This window comes from Salvelinus alpinus, chromosome 18 (genome assembly GCF_045679555.1).
Source record: "Salvelinus alpinus chromosome 18, SLU_Salpinus.1, whole genome shotgun sequence".
Lineage (NCBI taxonomy): Eukaryota > Metazoa > Chordata > Actinopteri > Salmoniformes > Salmonidae > Salvelinus > Salvelinus alpinus.
In genome coordinates, this window is record NC_092103.1 from 5,313,466 (window position 1) to 5,335,375 (window position 21,910).

Sequence of the window (21,910 nt, forward strand, 5' to 3'; positions counted from 1 at the left end):
CTGATTCCATATGTGTTATTTCATATACTCAGCAAAAAAATAAACTTCCCTTTTTCAGGACCCTGTCTTTCAAAGATAATTTGTAAAAACCCAAATAACTTCACAGATCTTCATTGTAAAGGGTTTAAACACTGTTTCCCATGCTTGTTCAATGACCCATAAACAATTAATGAACATGTACCTGTGGAACGGTCGTTAAGACACTAACAGCTTACAGACGGTAGGCAATTAATGTCACAGTTATGAAAACTTAGGTCACTAAAGAGGCCTTTCTACTGACTCTCTGAAAAACACCAAAAGAAAGATGCACAGGGGCCCTGCTCATCTGCGTGAACGTGCCTTAGGCATGCTGCAAGGAGGCATGAGTACTGCAGATGTGGCCAGGGCCTAAGACCGTCCTGTCTACAGGGAGACAGGACGGACAGCTGATTGTCTTCGCAGTGGCAGACCATGTGTAACAACACCTGCACAGGATCGGTACATCCGAACATCACACCTGCGGGACAGGTACAGGATGGCAACAACTGCCCGAGTTACACCAGGAACGCACAATCCCTTCATCAGTGCTCAGACTGTCCGCAATAGGCTGAGAGAGGCTGAACTGAGGGCTTGTAGGCCTGTTGTAAGGCAGGTCCTCACCAGACATCACCGGCAACAACCTCGCCTATGGGCACAAACTCACCGTCGCTGGACCCCACAGGACTGGCAAAAAGTGCTCTTCACTGACAAGTCGCGGTTTTGTCTCACCAGGGGTGATGGTCGGATTCACGTTTATAGTCGTATGGAATGAGTGTTACATCGAGGCCTGTACTCTGGAGCGGGATCGAGGTGGAGGGTCCGTCATGGTCTGGGGCGGTGTGTCACAGAATTATCGGACTGAGCTTGTTGTCATTGCAGGCAATCTCAACACTGTGCGTTACAAGGAAGACATCCTCCTCTCTCATGTGGTACCTCCATCCTGACATGACCCTCCAGCATGACAATGCCACCAGCCGTACTGCTCGTTCTGTGCGTGATTTCCTGCAAGACAGGAATGTCAGTGTTCTACCATGGCCAGCGAAGAGACCGGATCTCAATCCCATTGAGCACGTCTGGGACCTGTTGGATTGGAGGGTGAGGGCTAGGGCCATTCCCCCCAGAAATGTCCAGGAACTTGCAGGTGGAAGAGTGGGGTAACATCTCACAGCAAGAACTGTGCAAATCTGGTGCAGTCCATGAGGAGGAGATGCACTGCAGTACTTGCTACTACAGCTGGTGGCCACACCAGATACTGACTGTTACTTTTGATTTTGACCCCCCCCCCCCCTTCAGGGACGCATTATTCCATTTCTGTTAGTCACATGTCTGTGGAACTTGTTCAGTTTATGTCTCAGTTGTTGAAACTTGTTATGTTCATACAAATATTTACACATGTTAAGTTTGCTGAAAATAAACGCAGTTGACAGTGAGGACGCTTCTTTTTTTGCTGAGTTTAGTTTTGATGTCTTCACTATTATTCTATAATGTAGAAAATAGTCAAAATAAAGAAAATCCCATGAATGAGTAGGTTTTCAAAAACTTTCTTCATTCTTGTTAGGATATCATACATTGTATTTGCAGTGTTGGAATATTTTACATTTTACATTTAAGTCATTTAGCAGACGCTCTTATCCAGAGCGACTTACAAATTGGTGCATTCACCTTATGATATCCAGTGGAACAACCACTTTACAATAGTGCATCTAACTCTTTTAAGGGGGGGGAGGGGGGTTAGAGGGATTACTTTATCCTATCCTAGGTATTCCTTAAAGAGGTGGGGTTTCAGGTGTCTCCGGAAGGTGGTGATTGACTCCGCTGACCTGGCGTCGTGAGGGAGTTTGTTTCACCATTGGGGTGCCAGAGCAGCGAACAGTTTTGACTGGGCTGAGCGGGAATATTTACATTTACATTTAAGTCATTTAGCAGACGCTCTTATCCAGAGCGACTTACAAATTGGTGCATTCACCTTATGATATCCAGTGGAACAACCACTTTACAATAGTGCATCTAACTCTTTTAAGGGGGGGGGGGTTAGAAGGATTACTTTATCCTATCCTAGGTATTCCTTAAAGAGGTGGGGTTTCAGGTGTCTCCGGAAGGTGGTGATTGACTCCGCTGACCTGGCGTCGTGAGGGAGTTTGTTCCACCATTGGGGTGCCAGAGCAGCGAACAGTTTTGACTGGGCTGAGCGGGAACTGTACTTCCTCAGAGGTAGGGAGGCGAGCAGGCCAGAGGTGGATGAACGCAGTGCCCTTGTTTGGGTGTAGGGCCTGATCAGAGCCTGAAGGTACGGAGGTGCCGTTCCCCTCACAGCTCCGTAGGCAAGCACCATGGTCTTGTAGCGGATGCGAGCTTCAACTGGAAGCCAGTGGAGAGAGCGGAGGAGCGGGGTGACGTGAGAGAACTTGGGAAAGTTGAACACCAGACGGGCTGCGGCGTTCTGGATGAGTTGTAGGGGTTTAATGGCACAGGCAGGGAGCCCAGCCAACAGCGAGTTGCAGTAATCCAGACGGGAGATGACAAGTGCCTGGATTAGGACCTGCGCCGCTTCCTGCGTGAGGCAGGGTCGTACTCTGCGAATGTTGTAGAGCATGAACCTACAGGAACGGGTCACCGCCTTGATGTTAGTTGAGAACGACAGGGTGTTGTCCAGGATCACGCCAAGGTTCTTAGCACTCTGGGAGGAGGACACAATGGAGTTGTCAACCGTGATGGCGAGATCATGGAACGGGCAGTCCTTCCCCGGGAGGAAGAGCAGCTCCGTCTTGCCGAGGTTCAGCTTGAGGTGGTGATCCGTCATCCACACTGATATGTCTGCCAGACATGCAGAGATGCGATTCACCACCTGGTTATCAGAGGGGGGAAAGGAGAAGATTAATTGTGTGTCGTCTGCATAGCAATGATAGGAGAGACCATGTGAGGATATGACAGAGCCAAGTGACTTGGTGTATAGCGAGAATAGGAGAGGGCCTAGAACAGAGCCCTGGGGGACACCAGTGGTGAGAGCACGTGGTGCGGAGACAGATTCTCGCCACGCCACCTGGTAGGAGCGACCTGTCAGGTAGGACGCAATCCAAGCGTGGGCCGCGCCGGAGATGCCCAGCTCGGAGAGGGTGGAGAGGAGGATCTGATGGTTCACAGTATCAAAGGCAGCCGATAGGTCTAGAAGGATGAGAGCAGAGGAGAGAGAGTTAGCTTTAGCAGTGCGGAGCGCCTCCGTGACACAGAGAAGAGCAGTCTCAGTTGAATGACTAGTCTTGAAACCTGACTGATTTGGATCAAGAAGGTCATTCTGAGAGAGATAGCAGGAGAGCTGGCCAAGGACGGCACGTTCAAGAGTTTTGGAGAGAAAAGAAAGAAGGGATACTGGTCTGTAGTTGTTGACATCGGAGGGATCGAGTGTAGGTTTTTTCAGAAGGGGTGCAACTCTCGCTCTCTTGAAGACGGAAGGGACGTAGCCAGCGGTCAAGGATGAGTTGATGAGCGAGGTGAGGTAAGGGAGAAGGTCTCCGGAAATGGTCTGGAGAAGAGAGGAGGGGATAGGGTCAAGCGGGCAGGTTGTTGGGCGGCCGGCCATCACAAGACGCGAGATTTCATCTGGAGAGAGAGGGGAGAAAGAGGTCAGAGCACAGGGTAGGGCAGTGTGAGCAGAACCAGCGGTGTCGTTTGACTTAGCAAACGAGGATCGGATGTCGTCGACCTTCTTTTCAAAATGGTTGACGAAGTCATCAGCAGAGAGGGAGGAGGGGGAGGAGGATTCAGGAGGGAGGAGAAGGTGGCAAAGAGCTTCCTAGGGTTAGAGGCAGATGCTTGGAATTTAGAGTGGTAGAAATTGGCTTTAGCAGCAGAGACAGAAGAGGAGAATGTAGAGAGGAGGGAGTGAAAGGATGCCAGGTCCGCAGGGAGGCGAGTTTTCCTCCATTTCCGCTCGGCTGCCCGGAGCCCTGTTCTGTGAGCTCGCAATGAGTCGTCGAGCCACGGAGCAGGAGGGGAGGACCGAGCCGGCCTGGAGGATAGGGGACATAGAGAGTCAAAGGATGCAGAAAGGGAGGAGAGGAGGGTTGAGGAGGCAGAATCAGGAGATAGGTTGGAGAAGGTTTGAGCAGAGGGAAGAGATGATAGGATGGAAGAGGAGAGAGTAGCGGGGGAGAGAGAGCGAAGGTTGGGACGGCGCGATACCATCCGAGTAGGGGCAGTGTGGGAAGTGTTGGATGAGAGCGAGAGGGAAAAGGATACAAGGTAGTGGTCGGAGACTTGGAGGGGAGTTGCAATGAGATTAGTGGAAGAACAGCATCTAGTAAAGATGAGGTCAAGCGTATTGCCTGCCTTGTGAGTAGGGGGGGAAGGTGAGAGGGTGAGGTCAAAAGAGGAGAGGAGTGGAAAGAAGGAGGCAGAGAGGAATGAGTCAAAGGTAGACGTGGGGAGGTTAAAGTCACCCAGAACTGTGAGAGGTGAGCCATCCTCAGGAAAGGAACTTATCAGGGCGTCAAGCTCATTGATGAACTCTCCAAGGGAACCTGGAGGGCGATAAATGATAAGGATGTTAAGCTTGAAAGGGCTGGTAACTGTGACAGCATGGAATTCAAAGGAGGCGATAGACAGATGAGTCAGGGGAGAAAGAGAGAATGTCCACTTGGGAGAGATGAGGATCCCAGTGCCACCACCCCGCTGACCAGAAGCTCTCGGGGTGTGCGAGAACACGTGGGCAGACGAGGAGAGAGCAGTAGGAGTAGCAGTGTTATCAGTGGTAATCCATGTTTCTGTCAGTGCCAAGAAGTCGAGGGACTGGAGGGAAGCATAGGCTGAGATGAACTCTGCCTTGTTGGCCGCAGATCGGCAGTTCCAGAGGCTGCCTGAGACCTGGAACTCCACGTGGGTCGTGCGCGCTGGGACCACCAGGTTAGAGTAGCAGCGGCCACGCGGTGTGAAGCGTTTGTATGGTCTGTGCAGAGAGGAGAGAACAGGGATAGACAGACACATAGTTGACAGGCTACAGAAGAGGCTACGCTAATGCAAAGGAGATTGGAATGACAAGTGGACTACACGTCTCGAATGTTCAGAAAGTTAAGCTTACGTTGCAAAAAATCTTATTGACTAAAATGATATAGTACTGCTGGCTGGTGAAATAGGCTAGCTAGCAGTGGCTGCGTTGTTGACTTTGTTTGAAAGTGTAACTGGCTAGGTAACCTCTAACTGGCTAGGTAACCTCGACAATTACTCTAGACTACACAATTATCTTGGATACAAAGACGGCTATGTAGCCAGCTAAGATCAAACAAATCAAACTGTTGTACTGTAATGAAATGAAATGTAATACTACCTGTGGAGCAAAGCGGAATGCAACTACTCGCTCCAACCCGGAAGTGCGTATCGTAGAGGGAGAGGCAATAGAAGTGTTGTTTCTTGTATTATTGTCTTTTGTGAATATGTCATTATTTCTCATTGAACAACAGTCATTTAATGCAGACATAAAGTACAGGGCAGTAATTGCAAGATAATGTTTTATAATTCACATATTCCCCTCAGTCCCCTTTTGTAATTGATTATAGGTCCCCTGAAGAGGAAAGTCTGCAAAGATAGATTACAAAATGGCTGCCGCCTGAGGTACAAGATGCAGCAGCAAATGGAATATAGCTACTTGGCTGGCTGCTTGCGACACTCTCACACACACACAGTATGTTATCAGGTCTGTTATCAGACGGCCCTGACTCTGCTCCCCTTCCTTCCTCCCTCCCAGTAGCAGCTCTCTTTCCATTGGCTGTGGCTAAGAATCTCTCTCGCGCTCTGTCACTCTCTCGGTCTCTCTCTCCCCCTCTTTCGCTCTCTTCTTTTCTCCCCCTCTCCCTACTCGCTCTCTGCACTCTATGGACAGATTTCCATGTGTCAGACATGGTCGTCAATCAGTTCCAGTTGTCCCCAATAACAATTAAAGACACTTTGTTTGTTCTGTGGAGAACATGGCCCAAAACATGGCTGTTGCGGATCTCAGCTTTAAGACGCAACATGTTTTTTTGTGTGTGTGTTTTTTTTTTTTTACTGTTTTCCTTCCTGCCCAGAGAGGAAGGCATATCCGTATCACATTTTTCACCGCGAGGCGGCAGAAAGAAAGTTAATTTGTATAGGCCATAGTCTAGAAATAATACATGCTGTAATGACATTAAGTCTTTTTTTTTCTCCTTAATTTATTGCTTTTGTAGGGAGGCCAAACAAGCATAAATAAGCAGAGATTGAACAATGGAGTGTAGGCTTTGTGAATGAAGCTTAATCTAGCAGGATAATTACACAGTAAGGGGTTAGAGGAAGTCACCTCAACCAGACTGACTTCCATTCCATCAACTGTGTTAGAACAGACTTCCTTGCTCTCGGTGGCATATGACTTGTTATGGCTTCTCTTCCACAACAGTTGTCATGGTCATACATTCAATGTTCTGAAGGTTTGTTACTGTCTGAGTTTGGAGCCTCTTCTCTTGACCCCTGAACCCCAGCCCCTGGAATGTGGTGCTGTACGTGCGCTACCTGGTGATGTTTCCAAACTACACACACACACACACACACACACAGGCCCATGGCCCGTAGTCACGTCCACAGAGCACTCTAAGGCTCCTTCCCTATGTCTGCTGCTAGGTCAAAAGTCATACTGCCTGGCTGGGGAAGGGGACGTGCTGAGCACACACCTCTTTGATCAGTCTGGTCCTCTGTCTGCACTGATGAAAGACACCCAAATGCAATCGGCATAGTCTAAAAGACGCTTCAGGAGTACAGACAGGACCCGGTCTGAAGACAATAGTCTTGACGTCCATGTCTGAGTTTGTCTATTTAAAATGGGCTTTTTATTTGTTTACGGCACTTAAAACTCTTAAGTTATGATGGAATGAGTCACGGCAGATTCCCATGCAAACCCCAAATCTCCCTGGCTAACGTTTCTCTAAATATTTGCATTTTTTCTTCAGCTTTGATGACTGCGTGAGTATACTGGAGTTGAGATAGTCATCTGGTAACCATTTGGAAGCAGGATTACAGCTAATGATATCCTACAGGAAAACAACAGTAGCTAAACATGCAACTCTGCCTCTCTCCCTCCCACTTTTTCTCCCCCTTTCCCCATCTTTTATCTGTCTCCCTGGCTCCGAGCGTTCTCTGAAGTTAACCAGTTAAATGCTGAATGAAGCAGACTTATTGTGAATTAATATTACTGGCACTGATCGGTGTTTATTTTCCGTAGAAGGATAACTACACGGGTATCTCCTCTGCTTACCCGCCAGAATGTACTTGTGTACACCTAACTGACCTGGGATCCGGGGTACTTCATAATAAAAAAATTAGATGGTCGTGTTGTGTTGGCTGTCTGGTAGTGTTGTCATACCGGTACTGTGTAGACCCAGGAGTGTGGGCTGGCAATACTCTCTCTTTGTGTGTCCCTTCATCTTGACCACCCCGGTGTGGTGGCGCTCTTTCCTTCTGAATCCCCTCTCCTCCTGCCTTACTCCCCGGGGCAAGACTATCTGGCCGGGGCTAGCTGCTTGGGGCTGGGCCTCTGTTCCTGTGGTTCTCTGCTGCGTGTCTCAGGCTCGTATTACCACCATGCCACACTACAAAGGCCTTCCCCTGCCTCCAGCCTCCGCGCACATCTGTATCCAATCAGCCTCCAATCAGAGCCCAGCACCACCACAGCAGCTTAGTTAGACAGAGGAAGAAAACTTGATAGAGGGAGAGGGGGGGGGGGAATAAATTCGAAAGAACAGCAACATTAATTTCGTTGGTTAACTTCTCCCAGACTATGTCTGAAATGTGTAACCTAAAGTGGAGTTATGAAGGTTTTTATGTGTAAGTGAATGGCTCAGTGCTGTGTGCGTGTCTCTGTTAAGCCAGGTATGATCCTCTTAGTGCTCTAGGGTTTCATACTGCTGGCCTGGCTTGGGGACTCTGGGTAGGAGACTGACTGGGAAGGAACCCCACCCTCCTGCGGTTTGGGCCTCTAGAAAGTTTCACTTCTTCTGAATGAGCTACGTCTGAACAGACCAGGGTTCAAATACTATTTGAAATCATTTCAGACAATTTAACTGGGCTTGATCGAGCTTGCCTGGTGCAATGGAACCAATAGAATAGTCTCAGAATAGTATGAAAACCTGGCCATCAGGCACTTCAGGCAGGCTGAAGCAAACACTAATAATATTTGAACATAGACTACCGTTCAAAAGTTTGGGTTCACTAAGAAATGTCCTTGTTTTTGATAGAAAAGCTTTTTTTTGTCCATTAAAATATCATAAAATTGATCAGAAATACAGTGTAGACATTGTTTATGTTGTAAATGACTATTGTAGCAAGAAACGGCAGATTTTTTATGGATTATCTACATAGGCGTACAGAGACCCATGATCAGCAACCATCATTCCTGTGTTCCAATGGCACGTTGTGTTAGCTAATCCAAGTTGATCATTTGAAAGGCTAATTGATCATTAGAAACCCCTTTTGCAATTATGTTAGCCCATCTCAAAACTGTTGTGCTGATTTTAAAGAAGCAATACAACTGTCCTTTAGACTAGTTGCGTATCTGAAGCATCAACATTTGTGGATTTGATTACAGGCTCAACATGGCCAGAAACAAAGTACTTTCTTCTGAAACTCGTCAGTCTATTCTTGTTCTGAGAAATGAAGGCTATTCCCATGCGAGAAATTGCCAGGAAACTGAAGATCTGGTACAACGCTGTGTACTACTCCCGTCACAGAACAGCGCAAACTGGCTCTAACCAGAATAGAAAGAGGAGTGGGAGACCCCGGTGCACAACTGAGCAGACCCTGACGGAGTCTGTAATACTTACATGTTTCAAGCTGACCACTATAGTCCCTATGCCCAAGGAAGTGAAGGTAAACTGCCTAAATGAGTACTGCCCCGTAGCACTCACGCTGGCTCACATCAACAGCATTATCCCAGATACCCTAGACCCACTCCAATTTGCATACCGCCCCAACAGAGCCACAGATAGCGCAATCTCAATTGCACTCCACACTGCTCTTTCCCACCTGGACAAAAGGAACACCTATGTGAGAATGCTGTTCATTGACTCAGCGTCCAACACCATTGTGCCCACTAAGCTAAGGACCCTGGGACTAAACACCTCCCTCTGCAACTGGATCCTGGACTTCCTGACTGGCCGCCCCCAGGTGGTAAGGATAGGCAACAACACGTCTGCCTCGCTGACCCTCAACACTGAGGCCCCTCATGGGTGTGTGCTTAGTCCCCTCCTGTACTCTGTTCACCCACAACTGCATGGCCAAACACGACTCCAACACCATCATTAAGTTTGCTGGCGACACAACAGTGGTAGGCCTGATTTTACCGACAACAATGAGACAGCCTATAGTGAGGTGTCAGGACAACCTCTCCCTCAATGTGAGCAAGACAAAGAAGCTGATCATGGACTACAGGAAAAGGCGGGCCAAACAAGCCCCCATTATCATCGACTGGGCTGTCATGGAGCGGGTCGAGAGTTTCAAGTTCCTTGGTGTCCACATCACCAATGAACTATCATGGTCCAAACACACCAAGACAGTCGTGAAGAGGGCACGACAACACCTTTTCCCTCTCAGGAGACTGAAAAGATTTGGCTTGGGTCCCCAGATCCTCAAAAGGTTCTACAGCTGCACCATCGAGTGCATCCTGACCGGTTGCATCACCGCCTGGTATGGCAACTTCTCGGCATCTGACTGTAAGGCGCTACAGAGGGTAGTGCGTACGTCCCAGTACATCACTGGGGCCAAGCTTCCTGCCGTCCAGGACCTCTGTATACTAGGTGTGTCAGAGGAAGGCCCAAAAAATTGCCAAAGACTCCAGTCACCCAAGTCATGGACTGTTTTCTCTGCTACCGCACGGCAAGCGGTACCGGAGCATCTTCTACCCCCAAGCCATAAGACTGCTGAATGATTAATCAAATGGACACAGACTATTTACGTTGACCCTCCCCCCCATTTTGTTTTTACACTGCTGCTACTCACTGTTTGTCTATGCATAGTCACTTTACCCACACCTACATGAACAAATGACCTCGACTAACCCCACATTGACTCGGTACCAGTACCCCCTGTATATAGCCTTGTTATTGCTACATACGATAGCCCATGATGACAAAGCAAAAACGTTTTTTTTTTTTTTTTTTTTTGCAAAAATAAATACAACTGAAATATTAAATTTACTTAAGTATTCAGACCCTTTACTCAGTACTTTGTTGAAGCACCTTTGGCAGAGATTACAGCCTCAAGTCTTCTTGGGTATGAAGCTTGGGATTTTCTCCCATTCCTCTCTGCAGATCCTTTCAAGCTCTGCCAGGTTGAATGAGGAGCGTTGCTGCACAGCTATTTTCAGGTCTCTCTAGAGATGTTCGATCGGGTTCAAGTCCGGGCCTGGCTGGGCCACTCAAGGACATTGAGACTTGTCCCGAAGCCACTCCTGCGATGTCTTGGCTGTGTGTTTAGGGTTGTTGTCCTGTTGGAAAGTGAACCTTCGCCCCAGTCTGAAGTCTTAAGCGCTCTGGAGCAGGTTTTCATCAAGGATGTCTGTGTACTTTGTTCCGTTCATCTTTGCCTCGATCCAGACTAGTCTCCCAGTCCCTGCCACTGAAAAACATCCCCACAGCATGATGCTTCCACCACCATGCTTCACTTTAGGGATGGTGCCAGGTTTCCTCCAGTCTTGACGCTTGGCATTCAGGCCAAAGAGTTCAATCTTGGTTTCATTAAACCAGAGAATCTTGTGTCTCATGGTCTGAGTCTTTAGGTGCCTTCTACTAAGGAGTGGCTTCCGTCTGGCCACTCTACCATAAAGACCTAATTGGTGGAGTGCTTTAAAGATGGTTGTCCTTCTGGAAGGTTCTCCCATCTCCACAGAGGAACTCTGGAGCTATGTCAGAGTGACCATCGGGTTCTTGGTCCCCTCCCTGACCAAGGCCCTTCTCCCCCAATTGCTCAGTTTGTCCGGGCGGCCAGCTGTAGGAAGAGTCTTAGTGGTTCCAAACTTTTTCCATTTAAGAAGGATGGAGACCACGTTGCTCGTGGGGACCTTCAATGCTGCATACTTTTTTGGGGTACCTTTCCCCAGATCTGCGCCTCGGCACAATCCTGTTTCGGAGCGCTACGGACAATTCCTTCAACCTCATGGCTTGGTTTTTGCTCTGACACGCAGTGTCAACTGTGGACCTTATAAACATCTCAAGGATCATATATGGAAACAGGATGCACTTGAGCTCAATTTCGAGTCTCATAGCAGGATATTTCTGGTATTGTTTTATATTTTTATTAATTTACCCTAAAAATCTACAAATGTTTTCACTTTGTCATTATGGGGTATTGTGTGTAGATTGAAGAGGGGGAAAACATGATTTAATCCATTTTAGAATAAGGCTGTAACAGAGTGGGAAAAGTCAAGGGGTCTGATAATCGTACAATATCATCATGTGCAGCTAGCTACATAGCCTATTGGATGTGGTTTCTTATGAGATTAAGGTTTGGGGATGGGTTAGTGTTAGGAGGGTTGGAGGTATGGGTTGTGCCTGTCTCTTCCCTACCCTGGCTGGCTCTGCGGCACGCCTGATTTCTGTTGACTGAAGTGCAATTAAAGTGCGGCCTGTGGGGGTTTAGAGTGAGGGTGTCTGCCCAAGAGTGAGCGTTTCTGCTGCTTCCTGTGCAGACACTGCTGATGGGGAGATAACAGGGTTGGAACCTGGGCTGGAGCCACACACTGCCATACCACGTCACCGCAGAGGGGCAGAATAGAGAGAAGTTGTAGACACACACACTCCATGTCAAACAGAAAATACGAACCCACCCCAGAAATGTACAACACATCTTGTTACACACATTACGGCACACAAACCGTGCACAAACATTATCAGCACTTTAACGCGCAAACACAAAAACACATGTTTGAACACCCTTCCCCCCCAGTCATCCTCCTCCTCAAACTTGTAGTTGACCATCTGTAACCATGACAACACCAGACACTGGTTCCATCCCAGACAAACCAGTTTCGACTGAAAACAACCAAACCACCATGTTTAAGTGATGAAGTGATTAATCCTGATTGCGCCACGGTCACTGTTGATAATGGCTGACCCCTGCCGTGACCCCACTCCCCGAGGGTGACTCAGGGAGAGTTGGCATATGCAACAAAAAAAAACATAATAATAACACATTACCAATTCCAAATTGTACAAATAATAGGCCAAATATAAGCACCCACCAAATTATTATTATTACACACACACTCCAACACACACATCCACCGACACACACAACATATGGAATATAGCTGTCTTGACTTGGAGCCGGTCCCCCCCACCTTCTCCCCTCTTTCAGAGCTTGTCTGGGGAAATTGTAGGCTGCCAACATTCCTGTGAGAAGTTAAGGGTAGGAGAGGAGAGGAGCTCTGCATTGGCTGTGTGGCTCTGCCTTCCTTCCTTCCTTAATGGAGGTTGTGAGGTGGACCTATAATTTGCGGTGGGTTCCATGCGTCGCTCAATGCCTGCATGGGCGTAGACTGAGGGGCAGGGAAGGCGGTAACTAGACATGGGGGAGGGGGGTGCTGGATTCCTCTCTGTCTTGGGAGAAAAGACACAAAAATGACGCCGATTTGTGCGTCACTTCCATCCGTAGCTGTAATACCATCTAACGACAACCCGTTATGTACAGTACGCATGTTAGCTAAAGAAAAGATCACTCAGAAATTCAGTTTGTGCATACAATGACCATACAATCTATGCCCACACTGTAACTCGCTTTAGATGAAAGTGTTTTGCTAAGTCTCTCCCTCTCCCTCTCTCTCTCTCTCTCGCTCTGCAGGGTTTCCCGCCCCTGCCTAACGAAGCTGAGATCGCACAAACCAAAAAGCTTTTCCGTCGCAGGAGGAACGACCGACGGTAAGCACACAAACACACACACTTTCTCCCCTCCTGGAACGTTGTTGCAACGCTGATGAAACACTAGGCCAGAACCCTTAACTCTTCTCTTCAGTCAAAGCAGAAATTCTCCTGGCCCCAGACTCACTTACACACAGACAGAAAAGGCAGATTTAGTTTTTTTTTTTACAAATCTTACTGAAGTCTATTTCTTCACGTATCTGGTCTGTGTAATGATACGGGCTGTGTCCTAAATGGCATCCTATTGCCTTTTTATAGTGCACTACTTTTGACCGGAGCCCCTATAGGCCCACTATAGGGAATAGGGTGCCATTTGGGATGCAGCCACTGTCATCTCCAATCACACTTGATTGTCGATATGAACCTCTGTCTCTCAGTTCTTTTGCTCACTGCAGCGTTCAACGTTCCTTAACTCAATGAAATTAGTTTAATCGCAGTTTAATCTTCTGAAAATGTTTCCGCATGACGTCATTGGAAAGTTCTCCCCGGTTGCTAAGAAACAACTGAGAAAGAAAATATTTGCGTCTCTGACTGAAAGGAGGATAGTTGAGCCAGAGAGTGAAATGTTAACTTATTTTATATTCTCTTCTATGTATTCCTCTCTTTCTTTCTACTATTTTAAAACCAGTGGTATATAATTGATTCACAGTGATTGTGTGGTTAAATAGCTGTGGTTAAATTAAAATATTGCTGAGGCCAGATCACAGAATACTAGTATAGACTACAGAGAAACTGGCTGGAAGATATCACAGGTAATGGCTTTGACTTGGTGCCCTGCCTGCCTGCCTGGCTGGCTGCCGGGCTGGCTGTGTTTTTGTATTGTTAATATTTACTGAGAGAAAATAATGTTGCCTCTGGCTACAGGAGGAAGGATCAGTTTCTTGTGTGGTTTGCCTTTTATGTCAGTAAGGTACTGCAATTGCATGGCTGTATGGGTTGGAGTATGACAACCAAGGGCTATGATTACATTTAGAAGTTTCAGAGAGTAAATAAAAAAATATATATATAGCAGTTCTATTGCTCTATACTGGACCATATGTGCATACTGGACCATACTTTCTGCAGTGCTGTGGCTTTCAGAGCAGAACTGTAATTACCCTCAGCCAGCTCCAGCCCCGACCACAGAGCAGTGCAGAGCCAGGAGTGAATGGAGGTTCAGCCAAGGGGTGGGCCCCATCGCCCCAACCAAGCATTTCCACACACTTGTGTTCAAGCACACACACTCAGGCCTGCACTGCCCCCAACACTTCTATACACACACACACACACACATCCAACGCCTGGCCCAGTTCTCTCTACCGCTCTCCTCATTTCCTCCCTTTTTTCCTTTCTTTTCTCTCACTCACTACTTTTTCTGGAATGATACAGTCCCGCTCTACATTTTCAGCTATTACAGTCTTCTTTCGGCCCGCTGTCTCTAGAAACACACCCACAATGCATCTCTCTCAGGGCGGGGCCAGAGCCACTTTCTCCCCTCACAGAGCTCGTCGTCAGGCCCAGCTAACGTGCGGTAATAGCGGTGTGTGTGTGACAGTGAGTCATATTGTGAAAAATGCATCAGTCCCACGCCAGTCCTGCTATTAAAGCAACGCTCCACCATTCATTCCATAAATTAACACAGCTATTACTTTCATTGCTTTCCACCCCCGGGATAGGTAGAGGGAGCGGTACACGCCATATAGGAAGAAAAAAGAGAAAGAAGACTTAAGTGTCATATCCTTATTAACCCTTGTGAGTGGGAGCAGTGCAATAAGCTCAGAGGCAAGCAGAGCGAGAGGGAGACTGGGTATAGGTACTAGTGACTGAACACAGAGGTATCATCATTTAATCATTCCAGTCATTTTCTGTTGTCCTCTCCTCCCTCTCTGTGGGGAGCCTGACCTTTTGTAAGAGACGGAATGAGAAGCAGAGAGTGGGACAGAAAGAGCGTAAGGGATACAGAGGAAAAGGGAGTCTCCTGTACCTAGAAAAGATGACTGTATAGGTGTTGGACATGTCTGTTGTGGTGGCGCTAGCTGACTTACTGACGTTTCCCTGTGGTGGCGCTAGCTGACTTACTGACGTTTCCCTGTGGTGGCGCTAGCTGACTTACTGACGTTTCCCTGTGGTGGCGCTAGCTGACTTACTGACGTTTCCCTGTGGTGGCGCTAGCTGACTTACTGACTCTTCCCTGTGGTGGCGCTAGCTGACTTACTGACGTTTCCCTGTGGTGGAGCTAGCTGACTTACTGACGTTTCCCTGTGGTGGCGCTAGCTGACTTACTGACGTTTCCCTGTGGTGGCGCTAGCTGACTTACTGACTTTTCCCTGTGGTGGAGCTAGCTGACTTACTGACGTTTCCCTGTGGTGGCGCTAGCTGACTTACTGACTTTTCCCTGTGGTAGCGCTAGCTGACTTACTGACGTTTCCCTGTGGTGGCGCTAGCTGACTTACTGACGTTTCCCTGTGGTGGCGCTAGCTGACTTACTGACGTTTCCCTGTGGTAGCGCTAGCTGACTTACTGACGTTTCCCTGTGGTGGCGCTAGCTGACTTACTGACTTTTCCCTGTGGTGGCGCTCTCTATTTACTCCCTCTACTTTCACCCTCTCTCTGACCCCGACTCCCCCTCATCACTTCTCTCCCCTCATTTTCATCTCTTACTTTCTTACTTCCTCTTCTCTCCCTCTCCCTCACTCTCTTGCTCTCACTCTCTCCCGCCTCTGTCTCTCTCTCCCGCCTCTGTCTCTCTCTCCCTCTCTCGCTGTGATGGATGTGTACTCGGCGTTCTGTACACGATCTGACAGAACCCACTGGGCACACAATGTAATTTCAACATGGATAATTGGGCAATATTTGGTTGAGACGTTGCTCAATGAGATTACAACCTATATTTACCCACTCAGCCAAAAGTTAGTTGCATTTCCAATGTGTTATCACTATACTTTGAACAATCTAAAATCACAACCAAATTCCAATGTCAAATATGATATTTTGTTTATTTACTGTATACAACAGATTAATCTAATAGCAGAACCAAATCACCTGGATTGTAGTTGAGATTACATTAAAAGTACATGGTGCAAGTGATCAATGCCGTTCAAGATTCTGCACAGGTGATTACAGCAATTGTGAAGATAGGTCGCCGCAGGCCTGTGGATATCTTGAATATGCATGCTTTACATGATTACATAAGAATATATTTATACTGTAGTTATAGTAACCTCGAAATCTGGGAATCTTGCTTCCATTCAGCCACGAGCATTAGTGAGGTCGGGCACTGATGTTGGGCGATTAGGCCCGAAGTCGGCGTTCTAATTCATCCCAAAGGTGTTCGATGGGGTTGAGGTCAGGGCTCTGTGCAGGCCAGCCAAGTTCTTTTATACCGATCTCGGCAAACCGTTTCTGTATGGACTTTGCTTTGTGCGAGGAGGCATTGTCATGCTGAAACAGGAAAGGGCCTTACACAAACTGTTGCCACAAAGTTTGAAGCACAGAATCATCTAGAATGTAATTGTATGCTGTAGAGTTAATATTTCCCTTCACTGGAACCAAGGTGCCTTGCCGGAACCATGAAAAACAACCACAAACCATTATTCCTCTTCCACCAAACTTTACAGTTGGCACTATGCATTTGGGCAGGTAGCGTTCTTCTGGCATCCGCCAAACCCAGATTCGTCTGACGGACTGCCAGATAGTGAAGCGTGATTAATCACTCCAGAGAACGTGTTTACACTGCTCCAGAGTCCAATGGCGTCGGGCTTTACATCACTCCAGCCGAAGCTTGGCGTTGCGCATGGTATTCTTAGGCTTGTGTGCGGCTGCTCGGCCATGGAAACCCATTTCATGAAGCTCCCGACGAACAGTTATTGTGCTGACGTTGCTTCCAGAGGCAGTTTAGAACTCGGTAGGGAGTGTTGCAACTGAGGACAGACTTTATTTTTTTTACGCGCTAGGTACTTCAGCACTCTGTGGTCCCATTCTGTGAGCTTGTGTGGCTGAGCTACTCCTAGGCGTTTCCACTTCACAATAAGAGCACTTACAGTTGACCGGGGCACTTCTAGGGCAGAAATTTGACAAACTGACTTGTTGGAAAGGTGGCATCCTATGACGGTGCCATGTTGAAAGTCACTGAGCTCTTCAGTAAGGACATTATACCGCCAATGTGTGTATGGAGATTGCATGGCTGTGTGCTCGATGTTATTCACCTGTCAGCAACGGGTGTGGCTGAAATAGCTGAATCCACTCATTTAAAGTGGTGTCCACATACTTTTCAATGTGTGTATAGGCCTATATAGCATCATTGATACAGTATATGATTGATATAGTATGGTCACATTTAATTTGCTCTGTAAAACCTACACTTTGGAATGACTTCGATAGCGATAGTGTTTTTTGTTGTTTATACTGAACAAATTTGTTTACATCCCTGTTAGTGAGCATTTCTCCTTTGCCAAGATAACCCATCCACCTGACAGGTGTGGCATATCAAGAAGCTGCTTAAACAGCACGATCATTACACAGGTTCACCTTGTGCTGGGGACAATAAACGGCCACTCTAAAATGTGCCGTTTTCTCAAACGACACAATGCCACAGATGTCTCAAGTTATTATGGAGTGTGCAGTTTGCATGTCGACTGCAGGAATGTCCACCAGAGGTGTTGCCAGACAATTGAATGTACATTTTTCGACAATAAACTACGTCCAATGTCATTTTAGAGAATTTGTCAGTACTTCCAACCAGCCTCGCAATCTCAGACCATGTGTAACCTGTGTGTGGGGGAAAAACTAAATCTGAGTGGGTGGTGGGCCTATGCCCTCCCAAACCCACCCAGTCATTTGAAATCCATAGATTAGGACCAATGAATTTATTTAAATTGACTGTTTTCCTTATATGAACTGTAACTCAGTAAAATCTTTGAAATTGTTGCCTTTTGCATGTATATTTTTGTTCAGTATAGTTTTTTAAATTGAGATCTCTCAACAATCATTCTCACCATAGCACATTGATAATAGTCCGTGACTAACAGGCTGACTACACCGCTTGGATCGCGTGCGCTGCTAAATACATTTAGAAATCTATGCTATTCAATTATTGCACCCACACCGCTCGCACGCGCCAACGAGCGTCTGCGTTGCCAAGGGCTAAAATAGAAGGCAGTTCTATTTCTGACGCAGATCGCGCTGCAAGTCCTGCCTCTCCCATCTCCTCATTGGTTTATAGAAGCAGGTACCCACGGTTGCCATCTCCTCATTGGTTATACCCATGTGGGTGACTGAAAGACGAAAGAGGTCAGTGGCGGTAATGCACCTAATTTATGAAATGCAGATCGCATTATAAAGTCAAGAGAAGAAAAGGCCCGGAAGGAGGAGAGATGACTAGAAACGATTCGGTTGGCCGTTTTATGTGTGGATTAATTGTCGGAGTAGAGGACCTTGTGCATTTCAGATAAAATAACAACTCAATGTTTATATCCCAGGACAAATTAGCTAGCAACAGCAAGCTAGCTAAATAGGAGAAATTAGCTAGCAAGTGCAAGCTAGCTATAAAATTGCCATACATGTTTAATGCTTTTCGACCTGTCCCCAAATTAATATAATTGGTTCAGACTTTGTTTTGATATTTTAACCTGCGTGTTGTGTTCTCATTTGGTGTGAGGGGGACAAAATACATTTATGCACGATGGCGCACGCGCGCAGCCGGTCTGGGTCCCGTGTAAGCCAAAGGGTAGCCCTAGATCAGTGGTTCCCAAACTTTTTATAGTCCCGTACCCCTTCAAACATTTAAGCTCCAGCTGCGTACCCCCTCTAGCACCAGGGTCAGCGCACTCTCAAATGTTGTTGTTTTTTGCCATCATTGTAAGCCTGCCACACACACACTATACGATACATTTATTAAACATAAGAATGAGTGTGAGTTTGTCACAACCCGGCTCCTGGGAAGTGAAAAATAACTCTTATAGAACCAGGGCACAAATAATAATATAATAATCAATACTTTTTCTCTTTATTTAGCCATGTTACATATAAAACCTTATTTGTTAATGAGAAGGGTGTGCTTGAAAGGATGCACATAACTCTGCACGTACTTGGGCAATACAGCTCTAGATACAGTTGAAGTCGGAAGTTTACATACACTTAGGTTGGAGACATTAAAACTTGTTTTTCAACCACTCCACAAATTTCTTGTTAACAAACTATAGTTTTGGCAAGTCGGTTAGGACATCTACTGTTTGCATGACACAAGTCATTTTTCCAACTATTGTTTACGGACAGATTATTTCACTTATAATTCACTGTATCACAATTCCAGTGGGTCAGAAGTTAACATACACTAAGTTGACTGTGCCTTTAAACAGCTTGGAAAATTCCAGAAAATGGTGTCATGGCTTTAGAAGCTTCTGATAGGCAAATTGACATAATTTGAGTCAATTGGAGGTGTACCTGTGGATGTATTTCAAGGCCTACCTTCAAACTCAGTGCCTCTTTGCTTGACGTCATGGGAAAATCAAAAGAAATCAGCCATGACCTCAGAAAAATAATTGTAGACCTCCACAAGTCTGGTTCATCCTTGGGAGTAATTTCCAAATGGCTGAAGGTACCACATCCATCTGTATAAACACCATGGGACCACGCAGCCATCATACCTCTCAGGAAGGAGACTCGTTCTGTCTCCTAGAGATGAAAGTACTTTGGTGCGAAAAGTGCAAATCAATCCCGAACAACAATTTGCAAAGGACCTTGTGGAGATGCTGGCAGAAACAGGTACAAAAGTATCTATATCCACAGTAAAACCAGTCCTATATCGACATCATCTGAAAGGCCGCTCAGCAAAGAAGCCACTGCTCCAAAACCGCCATTAAAAAATCCAGACTACGGTTTGCAACTGCACATGGGAACAAAGATCGTACTTTTTGGAGAAATGTCCTCTGGTCTGATGAAACAAAAATAGAACTATTTGGCCATAAGGACCATCATTATCTTTGGAGGAAAAAGTGGGAAGCTTGCAAGCCGAAGAACACCATCCCAACCGTGAAGCACGGGGGTGGCAGCATCATAGATGTCACGATATAGATGGCATCATGAGGATGGAAAATGATGTGGATATATTGAAGCAACATCTCAAGACATCAGTCAGGAAGTTAAAGCTTGGTCACAAATGGGTCTTCCAAATGGACAATGACCCCAAGCATACTTCCAAAGTTGTGGCAAAATGGCTTTAGGACAACAAAGTCAAGATATTGGAGTGGCCATCACAAAGCCCTGACCTCAATCCTATAGAAAATCTGTGGGCAGAACTGAAAAAGCATGTGTGAGCAAGGAGGCCTACAAACCTCAGTTACACCAGCTCTGTCAGGAGGAATGGGCCAAAATTCACCCAACTTATTGTGGGAAGCTTGTGGAAGGCTACCCGAAACGTTTGACCCAAGTTAAACAATTTAAAGGCAATGCTACCAAATAATAATCGAGTGTCTGACCCACTGGGAATGTGATGAAAGAAATAAAAGCTGAAATAAATCATTCTCTCTACTATTATTCTGACATTTCACATTCTTAAAATAAAGTGGTGATCCTAACTGACCTAAAACAGGGGATTTTTACTAGGATTAAATGTCAGGAATTGTGACAAACTGAGTTTAAATGTATTTTGCTAAGGTGTATGTAAACGTCTGACTTCAACTGTAGGTCAATTTTCCAGTAGGATGTACTGCCCAGCTTATTGTTCTTTTTTCTGATAGTGGATATAACATTGAACATCTGACGTTGTTTTTAAAGGTACAAATTCAACATATTTTATACAAGGTTTGTCTGTTAACTTGTGGTTGACATTTCAACCTCAAAACAAAAGTGTATTACTTTTTTCAAATCCAATGTATTTTCCAGAGATTCCACATCACAATACTTTTTACATTAAAACACAAACAAATTACATTAAAACAATGTTGATTCAACCAGTTTGTGCCCAGTGGGAAAGAGCTCTGCTCTGTTTTCTCTGCACTGCTGTGTGTGTGTGAGCGCCTGTGCTGCTGGCACGGAGGACACTGCGGTCTTGTTTGTCAGAGTTTTCTGGCTTAAGGACAAATCTTTCCACTGGCAGGAACACCTTGCTGCAGAATCACATGAGGCAATACTCCAGCTAGAGTTACACACACACCGCATACACACACACACACACACAATATCTCCTGTATAAATACTGTATAGGTGATCACAGCCAATAAGGGAAACATAAATCATTGCTAATCTGGGAATATACCAGCCAGAGAAATGGCCATAATTGGCCATTAAACCAATAGATCAGTGTTTATATCAGTAGTCTATCTCCCCAGCAGCATCTCTCTGTATTTGTTCCAAATGGCTCCCTATTCGATGCACTACCATAGAGCTCTGGTATAGGGAATAGGGTAGCGTTTGTCACATGCGCCGAATTCAACGGGTGTAGACCTTACAGTGAAATGCTTACTTAACCAACAATGCAGTTTAAAAAAATATACCCCAAAAATATGAATAAGAAATAAAAGTTGCAAATAATTAAAGAGCAGCAGTAAAATAACGATAGCGAGGCTATATACAGGGGGTACCGGTACAGAGTCAATGGTTAGTCGAGGTAATATGTACATGTAGAGAGAGTTATTAAAGTGACTATGCATGGATAATAACAGAGAGTAGCAGCAGGACAAAAGAGGGGGGGGGGGGGGCAATGCAAATAGTCTAGGTGGCCATTTGATTAGATGTTCAGGAGTCTTATGGCTTGGGGCTAGAAGCTGTTTAGAAGCCTCTTGGACCTAGACTTGGCGCTACGGTACTGCTTGCCGTGCGGTAGCAGAGAGAACAGTCCATGACTAGGGTGGCTGGAGTATTTGACCATTTTTAGGGCCTTCCTCTGACACCGCCTGGTATAGAGGTCCTGGATGGCAGAAAGCTCTGTAGTGCCTTGCGGTCAGAGGCCCAGTGGTTGCCATACCAGGCAGTGAAACAACCAGTCAGGATGCTCTCGATGGTGCAGC

At 46.3% G+C, this 21,910-nt stretch overlaps 1 protein-coding gene across 6 annotated transcripts in view; it reads left to right on the forward strand.

Moving 5' to 3' along the window:
• The window catches only part of LOC139543579 (CBP80/20-dependent translation initiation factor-like), a 135,294-nt gene that overhangs the window by 44,921 nt on the left and 68,463 nt on the right, over positions 1-21,910 (forward strand). For all 6 annotated transcript variants that reach the window (XM_071349791.1, XM_071349788.1, XM_071349789.1 and 3 more), the window contains one exon: positions 12,850-12,926. In XM_071349791.1, coding sequence (XP_071205892.1) covers positions 12,850-12,926 — 77 coding nt within the window. The remainder of the gene's footprint in view (positions 1-12,849; positions 12,927-21,910) is intronic.